General features: G+C 55.1%; 2 protein-coding genes across 2 annotated transcripts; both read left to right on the top strand.

The window, feature by feature from the left end:
* Positions 1-857: 857 nt before the first annotated feature.
* Positions 858-8,149, top strand: B0T15DRAFT_422790 (polyketide synthase; the record flags this gene model as incomplete). The annotated part of the gene is made up of 8 exons (XM_062865578.1): positions 858-1,542; positions 1,702-1,816; positions 1,880-2,085; positions 2,136-2,264; positions 2,399-3,073; positions 3,133-6,785; positions 6,845-7,162; positions 7,224-8,149. The coding sequence occupies 8 exons, from the start codon at positions 858-860 to the stop codon at positions 8,046-8,048; spliced, it is 6,606 nt and encodes a 2,201-aa protein (XP_062718396.1). The 3' UTR covers positions 8,049-8,149.
* A 2,256-nt stretch (positions 8,150-10,405) lies between these two features.
* Positions 10,406-11,803, top strand: B0T15DRAFT_569765 (serine hydrolase FSH). Its single transcript, XM_062870814.1, has 4 exons — positions 10,406-10,694; positions 10,749-10,767; positions 10,815-11,339; positions 11,401-11,803. The coding sequence occupies exons 1-4, from the start codon at positions 10,653-10,655 to the stop codon at positions 11,574-11,576; spliced, it is 762 nt and encodes a 253-aa protein (XP_062718397.1). The 5' UTR covers positions 10,406-10,652; the 3' UTR covers positions 11,577-11,803.
* The last annotated feature ends 364 nt before the right edge of the window (positions 11,804-12,167 follow it).

Here is a 12,167-nt window from a genome sequence, read left to right on the forward strand (position 1 = left end):
TATACATTTCCCAAAATATACACTGATCTCCTTGAAGCCCATATAATATCCATTCTAGATCATGTTTTCTCTTGTCCCATTTCTCTGCGGATTCTCGTGTATTAGTAGGGTTATAAGTAGGCTGGCTTGAAGGCAATTCTCCAAGTGTGTTCAACGTCCTATCTTCGGCGGCTGAAAGTAGTGCCTGCTGTTCGTGGCACAAGGTGAAGGGGTGTGAGTTCGGTCGGGTGTAGTGGGGTTAGGCGTCTTAGTCTACCCCAAGACCGGCTGGGTTTGGAACATCGCTGAACCCAACCGCGGCCAACCTTGACCCAGTACACACAATTCCTAGCTCGGGTATGTCTCGCTTCGTCCACGCCTATGGCTCGGCAGACTAAGCTAACTGTCGGGTTTAGATAGCGACTGCACAGACCGTGATTCGGACACTGAGCAACTGTTGGAGGATCAACTTGCTTCGAGCAGCCGCAATGCAGCAAGGAAGAGGAAGGCACCGAGCTCTCCTGAGCCCATTAGAAGCAAGAGGTCCACAGCGGGAAAAAAGAAGGTACATCTGTATGACTAGATCCTGACCTAGCTTCTGACATCAACCGAGTCCGCCTCTCCTTACTTTCCCAGCAATAGCTTTGATGTCAAGTATCCCATAGCAGCTTCAAGCCTGCAGCTCGAGACTTGCAAGAAGCACTTGGCCCATTGGAACGTCCCTCCAGGCTTCCTCGTGTGCGCCGCTTATCGGCGCGGTCCCTCTTGTCTGGATTTGCGTTTGTTGAGAGCGGTTCAGTGAGTGTCAACGCCGAAACCTTCAGATTTTACAGGATCCTCGCATGCACTCTCTGTTGGGGCTCGCCAAAGTCGCAGCCATGGCGCCCATTGCCGTCACGCCGGATAACAGTTCGATCGCCAACCCCTCTAGGGAGAGCGTCAGCGGCTACTTCCCTGCCACCAACGGCCACCCCAACGGGTACAGCAACGGTCACACCAATGGGTACGCCAATGGTCACAAAAACGGCCACTCGAACCGAGTTGCCAATGGTGTCAGCAACAGCTCTGATGCCGACCGACACTCTACCAACGGCGCATACGGTGCTTTCCCGGGCTCTCACAAGCCTGTGCCCATTGCCATTGTCGGCATGGCCTGCCGAATGCCGGGAAATGTCGCTACTCCTGCCGAGTTCTGGGAACTCTGTGCCCGTGCCCGGTCCGGATGGACCGAGATTCCCAACGAGAGGTTCGACAAGAGTCGCTTCCACCACCCAAACCCCGGCAAAAGCGGTGCCTTGAACCCCGTCGGCGGAAACTTCCTTAATCTCGACCTTGCCGCCTTTGATGCTCCATTTTTCGGCCTCACTGAAAAGGAGGCCATCTCCATGGACCCCCAACAACGCCTGCTTCTCGAGTGCACCTTCGAGGCCCTGGAGAACGCCGGGATTCCAAAACATACCATCGTCGGCAAGAATGTCGGCGTTTTCATCGGCGGCTCGTTTCCCGAGTATGAATCCCACTTGTTTCGGGACTCCGACACGATCCCTATGCATCAGGCAACCGGTAAGTCCAGTCCACGGCTACTTTAAACTCGTCGAGGCCGGCCGCTGATGGGTGCTCATTTAGGCTGTGCGTTTGCTATGCAGTCGAACCGCATATCCCACTTCTTTGACTTGAGGGGCCCGAGTTTCACGTCAGATACGGCATGCTCGTCCAGCATAGTTGCTGTACATTTGGCTTGCCAGAGCCTGAGAGCCGGTGAGACCAGCTGCGCCCTGGTTGGCGCCTGTCATCTCAATATTCTGCCTGAGTTCTGGATTTCCTTTTCTACTTGCAGGTAGGCCAAGCGTCCCAGGAACATTTCAGGCGCTTGAATTACTGGCACTAACGGATGGTCTAGATTACTTTCGGATTCGGGTCGCTCCTTTTCCCTTGACGATAGGGGCACTGGCTTTGGGCGCGGTGAAGGTTGCGGTATGCTTGTCTTGAAGTTGCTAGATCAAGCTATTAGGGACAATGACACTGTCCGCGCCGTCATCGTTGCGACGGGACTGAACCAAGATGGGAAGACGCCTGGCATCACTATGCCAAACGGCGCAGCCCAAGGTAAGCCGTCGCATCTGGGGTACAAAAGGCGACAACTGACAAGTCTCCAGAGGCGCTCATGAAGCAGGTCTACTGGAACGCAGGACTCGACCCTAGCGCATGCGGATTTGTCGAAGCGCACGGAACAGGCACAAGAGTCGGAGATCCGATCGAGGCTACAGCCATCCACAATGTTCTAGGTCAAAATAGGACACCTCGCGATCCCCTGTGGATAGGCTCAGTCAAGTCCAACATTGGCCACCTCGAGGGTGCTTCAGGTATGTTGACAACTTGCTTCAACTCTCCGCCTCGACCTGCCGCTGACATTCTCCAGGAATTGCCGGCATTATCAAAGCTGCGATGATGCTCGAGCGCGGCTTCATTCTTCCAAACCACGATTTCAAGCAGCCAAACCCAAAGATCCCCTGGAAGGAGTGGAATCTGAAAGTTCCCGTCACCCAAAGGCCATGGCCAAGGGGAAAGAAATACATCAGCGTGAACAATTTTGGGTTTGGCGGAACCAACGGGCACGTGGTCCTCGAGGCGGCGCCGTTTCGGGGACAGAAGGCTTTCGCTACATCCGGCGACAACATCCCCGAGAAAGCAGGACAGGGACGGAAGCTTTACGTTGTCACAGCCAATGACAAGGCGGCACTCTCGCAGGCGATGAAGAACCTTGTCATCTATCTCGAGCAGCGACCGGAGATCTTCCAGAAGGATCTCACCGGGAACTTGGCATACACCTTGGCCCAGCGCCGATCCTTCCTGCAATGGAGGGTTGCCATTCCCGCCGTCAACTCGTTCGAGCTCATCGAAGCCATCAACGGTGAGAAGTATACGCCTGGCAAAGAGACGGAGCTTCTTAGTATCGGCTTCATTCTTACCGGCCAAGGAGCACAGTGGTATGCCATGGGCCGCGAGCTCTATGAGCAGTATCCCGTGTTTACGAACAGCATCCTGCGAGCTGATCAATGTTTAACCGACATTGGTGCTGAGTGGTCACTCGTCGGTAAGAAACCTACATTCCACGTAGTGGTGTGTTTACAAAACCGACTGACAGGTTGGCAGAGGAGCTCAGCAGGGACGCAAGCACTAGCAAAGTCAGTGAAGCCTACATCAACCAGCCATCATGCACTATAATCCAACTGGCTCTTATTGACCTCCTGCGGTCTTGGGGTGTCCGTCCGACCGCGGTTGCTGGCCATTCAAGCGGCGAAATCGCTGCCGCCTACGCCGCAGAGATCATCGATTTTGAGTCAGCCATTACCATCGCATACCACCGTGGAAGGCTGATCACCATTCTCAAACAAAAGCACCCGGAGCTGCGTGGCCGCATGATGGCTGTTGGTGGCAGCAAAGAAGAGTTCTTACCCATCCTCGAGGCTCTCAAGGAGAAAGAAGCTCGGATCGCTTGCTACAACAGCCCGTCGAGTCTCACCATTTCTGGAGACGAGCCCGCCATTGCCGAACTCGAGAAAATTTGCGAGCAGAAGCAGGTCTTCAATAGGCGCCTTATGGTCGATGTCGCATACCACTCTCACCATATGAACCTCGTCGCCAAGGAATACCGGGCATCGCTTGCGAACTTAAGACCTCCAGTTCCGACGGACATCCGGTTCTACTCCTCCCTGCATGGGCAACTGATCGACGGCACCCAATTGCAACCCAATTACTGGGTGGACAACCTGACTTGCGCCGTGCGCTTCTCGGAAGCGCTGCAAAGCATGCTTAAGCCGACCGGAGAGTACAAGCACGGCGTCAACATGCTGGTCGAGCTCGGACCGCACTCCGGGCTACAGGGTCCGATCAAGCAAGTCCTGAAAGAGGTTGGTGGCACTGCTCCCAAGATCCCCTACGCTTCCGCTCTCATCCGGAAGCGGGATGCAGTGGAGACGGCGTTGGAACTAGCAGCGAACTTGTTCTCCCGGGGCGCGAATCTCGACTTTGGAGCCATCAACTTCCCCAAACCGACCAAGCCGCCGGTGCTGCTCACAGACTTGCCGCGGTACCCCTGGAATTACTCATCCAAATACTGGCAAGAATCCCGGTTGACAAGAATGCACAAGAGCGCCCCGGGTGGAAGGAGTGACATACTGGGGACTTTGGCCAACTACTCGAACGACTTGGAGCCCACATGGCGCAACATTTTCCGTTTAGACGACCTCCCGTGGCTACGGCACTATAAGATCCAGTCGCTGACCATCTTTCCAATGTCTGGGTTCATCGCCATGGCCATCGAAGCGGCGGCGCAACGGGCTGCAGCGAGAGACTCCCGGTTCAGCAAGTTTGAACTGAAGAATGTTTGTATTACCAAGCCCCTCGCGATCCCGGACAAGGACACCGAGGTAACGATCAACCTTCGGCCCCTCCAAGAAGCCACTTTTGTCTCCTCGGATACCTGGGACGAGTTCCGAATCTGCTCGTGGTCATACGAACAGGGCTGGACAGAACACTGCGTCGGTCACATTGCCGCGCTCGAAGCAGACGAAAACGATGTGGACAACGCCAGGCAAGCTCGCGACTCCGAGGCTCATCTCAAGAAGCTGCTTCTTGGCAGCGGCAAGCCCCAAGCTGTGCCGGTAACCCCAGCGGCTATATATGACTGTCTCTCCAAGTTGGGAGTGATGCACGGGCCTACTTTCCAGGGGTTAACCAGCTGTCTCGCGTCCGATCTTCATGCCGTTGGAGATATCGTGGTGCCGGACGTTGCTAATGAGATGCCAAACGGCTACCTGACCGACGCGATAATCCAGCCGGCATTCCTGGAAGCCCTCATCGAAATGTATTGGCCCATTGTCGGAGCCGGGCGGCGTAACATCTCCACCGTCTACCTACCGTCATCGGTTGAGCGCATCACCGTCTCACTCGGAGTTGAGCAGTTTACGAGGGAACCTGGTAGTACGCTGCGCGCTGTCTGCGAATGCGAGGTTCCCGCTAGCATGCCCAAGCCGGCAAAGTTCGACTTGGCCGCAGTCGCAGGTGATGACAAGCTCGAGACTCTGATCACCCTCGGTGGTCTCACGGTTTCTCCGATCCTCGACGGCGAAGCTCAGGCAGATCTCAACGCTCCAAGAGAACTCTGCTATAAACTTGAATGGGACCGGATTCTCGAGGTTGACTCTGAGAACCAACACTTGTCTGGGGACACCGGGATCGTCATCGTTCATGAGGACTCCAACTTTCAGAGCCTCGTGGCGATAGACTTGGCGAACGCCTTGGAGAAAGCTACTGGGAGACTGCCAGAGGTCGGCACTTTGCAGAGCACCGACGCAACGGGGAAGATCTGTATCTTCTTGAACGAGCTGCATCAACCAATCCTCGCCACCCTTAGTCCTGCTCAGTTCGACAGCCTGCAAAAACTCCTACTCACTGTCCAAGGCGCCTTATGGGTCGTACAAGGAGCATATAAGAAGTCTGCAAACCCAGACGCCAACATGATAACTGGCCTAAGCAGAACTATCCGGTCGGAAACTGCCCTTAAGTTTGCAACACTGGACATGGACGCCGAGTCGGCGCTGTCAGAGACCGATACTGCTGATGCCATTATGAGAGTTTTTAAGTTTGTCTTTGGTTCAAGCTCTTCCGCGACTGGAGAATTGGAATTCATGGAGAGGAATGGCGCCTTCTTCACCCCGCGAATCGTCCATGACGCCGAAATGAACGAGTACGTCCACAAGCAGACGAACCCATCGGTCATCGAGCCTACACCGTTTGGTGAAGACGACCGAACTCTCAGGATGGAGATCTCGACACCAGGCGCCCTGGATACACTCCATTTCGTCGATGATGCGGCCGCTAACAGTCCGCTGGAGACAGATCAAGTCGAGATTGAAGTCAAGGCCATTGGCTTGAATTTCAGAGACGCCATGGCTGCCAAAGGCCAGCTCCCTATAACCGACTGCGGCATTGAGGCAAGCGGAGTATTGACTGCAGTGGGGGACAAGGTGTCTGGCTTCCAAGTTGGGGACTGCGTTGCGGCGCTGACACAGGGGGCGTTCGCAACACAGACTCGGGCAAAAGCAGCGTTCGTCTTCAAGATCCCGGCCGATCTCGCGTTTGAAGCCGCAGCTACTCTGCCGCTTGCGTATGCCACCGCATACTACAGCTTGGTTGAGCTCGGCCGGCTTGGCGAAGGGGAGACCGTCCTTATCCACTCGGCTGCTGGGGCCGTTGGGCAAGCAGCCATTTGCGTGGCGCAGATGATCGGCGCCGACGTTTTTGCTACGGTTGGAAGCGCAGAGAAGAAAGAAGTGCTGTTGACCGAGTGTGGACTGCGGGAAGACCAAATCTTCTACAGTCGCACCTCTTCCTTTGGTGACGCCGTTCGTCGAGCCACCAGCGGGTATGGCGTCGACGTTGTGCTTAATTCCCTCACCGGAAACGGCCTACGGGAGTCGTGGTGCTGTCTAAACAAATTCGGCCGCTTCATCGAAATCGGCAAGCGGGAAACCGGTCCGAAGGCACAACTCGAGGTTCAGGACGTGGACAGCAACGCCAGCTTCATCTTGCTCGACATGCTCACGCTGATAGCCGAAAGACCCAAGACCGTCAAGCGCCTCCTTGCCGACGTTTCGCAGCTCTTGAAGTATAGAAAGATCAGACCTGTGACCCCAATCAAAAGATTCTCTATATCGGACGTCGAGGCCGCCTTGAAAGCCCAGCAGGCCGGCAAGACTGCTGGGAAGCTGGTAGTAGTCCCTAGAAGGACCGACGTAGTCAAGGTACTGTTCTGCGCGTTCACATTAGGCTTCTGGGAAATGTGCTAACTTTGGGATTCTAGGCGGCGCAATCGACCAAGACGAAATCCCTTCTACGCCCCAACGCAACTTACATCTTGGTTGGGGGCACAGGAGGCCTCGGCCGAAGTATGGCTCGATGGATGGTAGCCAAGGGCGCCAGGACTATTGTGCTAGTCTCCAGAAGCGGTTCCGTGACCGGCAAGGTCAAGGAGCTGGTCGATGAACTTGGGGCTGTCGGCGCCAACATCGTGGTTCGTCGCTGCAACGTGGCCAACAGGGCCGAAGTGGACGAGTTGATCAACGGCTTAAGTGACTTGCCGCCGATCCAGGGTGTGGTGCACGGCACCATGGTGCTCCGCGTAAGTAGTCATTCTCGTTTGACGCGGGATGCTTTGTTCTGCGGCGCTAACGCCGATCCAGGACGTCCTCTTCGAGAAGATGACGTGGCAAGATTACAACCAGGTGATCGAGGGCAAGGTTCAAGGCGGCTGGAACTTCCACCATGCGCTGGCGAACTCGCCGCTCGACTTCTTCGTGGCGATTTCATCGGCGGCAGGCGCTGTAGGCAATCGCGGCCAGGCTGCTTACAGCGCGGCAAACTGCTTCCTCAACGCCCTGGTGCAGCACCGCCTTGCCCAAGGCCTGCCGGCCTCCTCACTCGACCTGACAGCCGTCTCTGACTCTGGCTACCTCGCCGAGGATCCCGAGAAGGCCGCCGAGGTCGCCAGGAACCTTGGCACCAACACTATATACGCGAGCGAGGTCCTCGCGCTGCTAAACGCCGCCATCGACGGCACCATGGGGTCGACGTGCAACCACCACACCATCACGGGCATGGACATCACAGCGGCCATGCGGCCGTTCTGGGCCGACGACGCCAAGTTCAAGGCGATGCGCCTCGCGGCCGAGGCGGCGGCGGCCAAGGACGCGTCGCGCATTGCCGTCGTGTCGTTCAACGCGGCACTCAAGGCGGCAAAGACGCGGGCCGAGGCCGAAGACGTGGTGTGCCGCGGCCTTGTCGACAGGATCTCTTCGGTGCTGATGTTCGACTCCGAAGACATGGACGTGACGAGGTCGCTGTCACACTATCCGCTTGATTCGCTGGTGGCCATCGAGATCCGCAACTTCATCGCGCGCGACTTTGAGGCCAATCTGCAGGTGTTGGAGCTGCTGTCGAGCGGGTCAATCCAGACGCTTGCCAAGATCGTGTGTGCGAAGAGCAAGCTCGTGCCGGCTACTCTTTGAGATTGGGAACAACCCTCTTTTTTGGCAATTGATATACGGGCCGGGCAATGAGGACGCTCCTATCAGCTCATACGCCTTCCCCTCGAAAACTTTTTTCTTAACGCGTACTGTTAGTTATTATTATTTTTCCTACACTGATAACGTACATGTACTTTATAAGCGAGTGTGCAATATAAGCGAGTGTGCAATATAAGCGAGTGTGCAATATAAGCGAGTGTGCAATTTTTCTACTCCCTATAACAACCATCCTCAATTACAACGCAAGTGTCACGGACGGGACAGGTAGGTAGTTCAATGGTAGTGCTATTCAGGCTAAGCTACTGTCCGGGCGCTATTCCGTCAGGTATGGGCAGGCTCTATTGTCAAGACGTAGCTCGAGGCGCTACAAACGGATCTCTGCGACAGCGAGGTGCAAGATCTTCAACCTACATGCTTCTCCACGTATTCGTCTCCACCCGTGGGTCCTGACAGGCACGGCGCAACCGCTGTGACAGTATCCCCCTCATCTCCCCCCGTCCCTAAAACACCCCGAGGCGATGGTTTCTTTTTTGGAGGTGCAATGTAACGGTTATACTAATCCGTATAACTACCGATCTTGAAAAAAATGAGACGGGAGCAAAAGAGCAAAACAACAGCAGGAAGTTCTGCCCTAGTGGGAGAAGTCAGGGGTTACTGGAGGTATGCCTCAAACATTTCAAACTCGGCCAGCCTTGGCGCCCCACATATTCCAGCACGCCCCCTCAGGACTGTGCCTCTCTGGAGCGCAGTCCTGCTGAATTGAGTCATCCCATGAGGTTATCCCCAGTCTCCCAAATTCCCGGCACCTTCCATTTTTGTAGTGTTGAGCCTCTGAGTCATGTGACCCCCTCACCTTCTTGTGGTCAACTTTCCTTCGGCAGATTTGCCGCAAATGCGCCCAGTCTTTGTCTCTAGGACAGTTATTCTTCGTGGCTCGCCCCCTCAGCCTCTAGCCTTTCTTGGCCGATCAGCGCCTGCAGTGCATCCGGCGTAAGTTGCTTTTGGTCCCTTGCCCTGATGAGACTCTAGATGGGTGCCAACCGCATCATCATGACAAATTCTTGGTGGTTTTCCGCTGTCAGTGCTTTCGTCAGCCAGTCGGCGATCATCTTCTTGGAGGGCACATGCGTAACGTGCAATCTCCCAGCTTGAGTTTCTTGCCTCAGCCAGTGGTTGTGGATATCCAAATGCCGAAGTTTCGTCTGTAGGGTGGCGATTTCAGTCTCAACCAAACCGCACAGTCTGCGTGTTGTCGCATTGCAACTGCAGGATATCGTCATCCAGGTGGACTGTCAACTCCTTAACGGGACGCGCACCGAAAGCGAGCTGGATCCCCAACAAACCTTGACGTCACCCGGAAGTTGCTGAAGCTGGTAGGCTCGTCGTCATTTTCGGAGCCGGATTGCCGCTCGCGAGACACGCGAAGGACAACAACGCAGTGCTACGTCGCCGATTGCCATAAATCGATCTTGGACTTCCGTACAAACACCCAACTCGGCACCGCTGCCTTCCCATTTGTCCAAGCCGCCGCCGTCAGCTGCCTCTGAGAACATCTTTAGATTTTACGGCTGCGGCAAGCCTGGTCACGTCCAGCGTGATTGCCCTGATAAGCAGTGCGTCCCTGCTGGATCCAATTCGACGCCAGTAAGAACCCAGGCCCTAGGTGACGCTGCCTAGGAGGAGAAGAGCGTTGGTCAATTTTCGCGGGGGAACATAGAATTATGTCACGGTCTGTGAGATGTAGGGCACCCCTTGGCCCCACATCTCGTGGGTTTCAGCCACACACCTCTTGTTGGAAATCCAACAGCCATTTGATATATCCACGGTAACACAGGAAGAAGCGCTTACAATTGGAGCATGTAGATGTTTTGTGTGTGTTCGTTCTCGTGATGCTTAAAATAGGAATCATGGGTACCCTCCTCTCCCAACAGAAGAGTCATTCCCGCAGGTGAGCACCTGCCGCGCGAAATCCATACCAAGTCCTTTCCCGGGTATCAATATCTCCTTCCCAGGTATCACCGCCCTTAAGTTCAACACCTTTCGCAGCTGGGCTCTCTTCCCCTCTTTCTCTCTCTCCTCCCTCTAGGGCAGTCTAGCAGTATCCATATCCATCACCACTCCGTTGCATCCCTCCGACACGGTCCGATTTCCATCTATCTATCTCAGACGGGTTATTCCGTCAAGCAACTCTTCCCTCGTCCAGCTTACCCGTTTGGCTGAGCATCCACTGGGTTATTATGAGATCCGAAGCCTCATTCCAAACCTGGTTCTGCTTCTTTACGGCATTGCGCGATCAGAACGTTCCATCGCATAAGCCCGATTTTCCTGCCTCTCACTATCTAATCATCCGTATTAGTTTGCTTCCCCTCGCATAGAGCTCCTTCGTCCTTGCTACGCCCGGTCTAGCGTCATCTTTGCTCTTGCCACATGATAACTGCCGAGAGTTCGAACAGGATCCTCCACGTGGGGCCCGCGCCGCATTTGGCCAAGTTGCCGTGCGAGCCTCACAAATTCAAGAGCAACTCAAGCTGCAGACACTAACCAGGCGCTTCCCAATCGCCACGACTGCACACCATCTCGGCCAACATGAGGTTTCTCTGTCTCCCCGGTGCCTATGGCAGCTCTGATGTGAGCGACCATTCCTCCTTTCCCCCTGAAAGGCGCCAGCTGACCTCTCCCAAGAAATTCCAGGTGCAGTTAGGTGAGTATCTTCCGCCTTCTTTTTATCCAAGTACTGACATCACCAAGCACCCGTTGTCAAGGAATTGACCGATGACTCAACCGCCACCTTCCACTTTATCGATGGGCCCTGCAAGGCAGTGCCCCCGGAAGGGTTCGAGGAATACTTTGGGAAGCCACCGTACTTTCGGTTTATCGAGCCAGACCAGGATGTCGAGAAGACCGGGGAAGACGATATTTTGGCAAGGATCCGCGAGTTCCCCAACTGCGAGACACCCGAAGACACGATGCGGGAGTTGATGCGAGAAGGCATCGCCACCTCGCACCGCAGCACCGACAATGCGCTCAAGTACCTGGTCAAGATCATGCAGGAGCAAGGCCCGTTTGACGCCATCATCGGCTATTCAGAAGGTGCGACAGTTGCGGCGACGCTGCTTCTCTACGAGCAGCGCTGCTTCAAGAAGGAGGGAATCAAGCCCATGTTCAAGTACGCCATGTTCTTCGCTGGCTGGCCTCCGGTCGACCCAGACACGCATGCCATGGTTCTAAGCGATGAGTCGGATCTCATGATTGAGATTCCCACCTGCCATATCAGTAAGTGCACCAGAGATGGCGTCGAATAATCATTGTTTCCTGACAAGATATTATAAAACAGTTGGCTCACTCGACCCCTATGTGCACGGATCTCTGGCGCTGTACAACGTCTGCGACCCGGACACTGCCTATCTGTTTGATCACGCAAAGGGTCACACGTTGCCGCGGGACAAGGACACTGTCAAGGAACTGGGAGACGTGGTCCGGGAAGCGGCCGGGACCTATGGAATCAACTGACACAAACCAGCACATGTTTTTTAGGCGTACTCTTCATAGCGTTCGCAGACGTGTGCGATTATGTACATTAAGTCTAGATACTAACGAGCGGGAGGTACCAGGCAGATTCAGTTGACTCTTTTTTTTTTCGGTTCGAGGCAGCTCAATTAGCAGAGGTAGCTAAGGTCAAAGACACAAGCTTGGCTGTTATGTACGATGCAGACGTGGATAGGGCCAACCCAAAGACCGATGCCATCTTCGTACTGTCTGCCCTGTTTAACATGCTCTTTACCTGCTACGATGCCTAGGGGAATAGGGTCCAAGGTTAGACAAACTGCTGCGTGCGTCCGTACCGGTTCCTGGCCTACGTCTGCGACAACCACCTAGACGGGACTGCGACAGCAGCCACCACAGACAACAAGACGCATGCGTATTCGGTCGTAGTCTGCTACCGCACAGGGCCTCTTGACATCACGCAGCCGACCACCGTGGTAGCCCATCTGGTCAGCATCGAGGGCAGCGGCTCCGAGGGCGTCGAGATCATGGGCTGGCTCGTCACGCAGCGCTATGTGGCTATGAGCTCTCTGTACCCGTGGTACTACACCTGCCTGG

Source organism: Chaetomium strumarium (genome assembly GCF_033439665.1).
Source record: "Chaetomium strumarium strain CBS 333.67 chromosome Unknown B0T15scaffold_7, whole genome shotgun sequence".
NCBI lineage: Eukaryota > Fungi > Ascomycota > Sordariomycetes > Sordariales > Chaetomiaceae > Chaetomium > Chaetomium strumarium.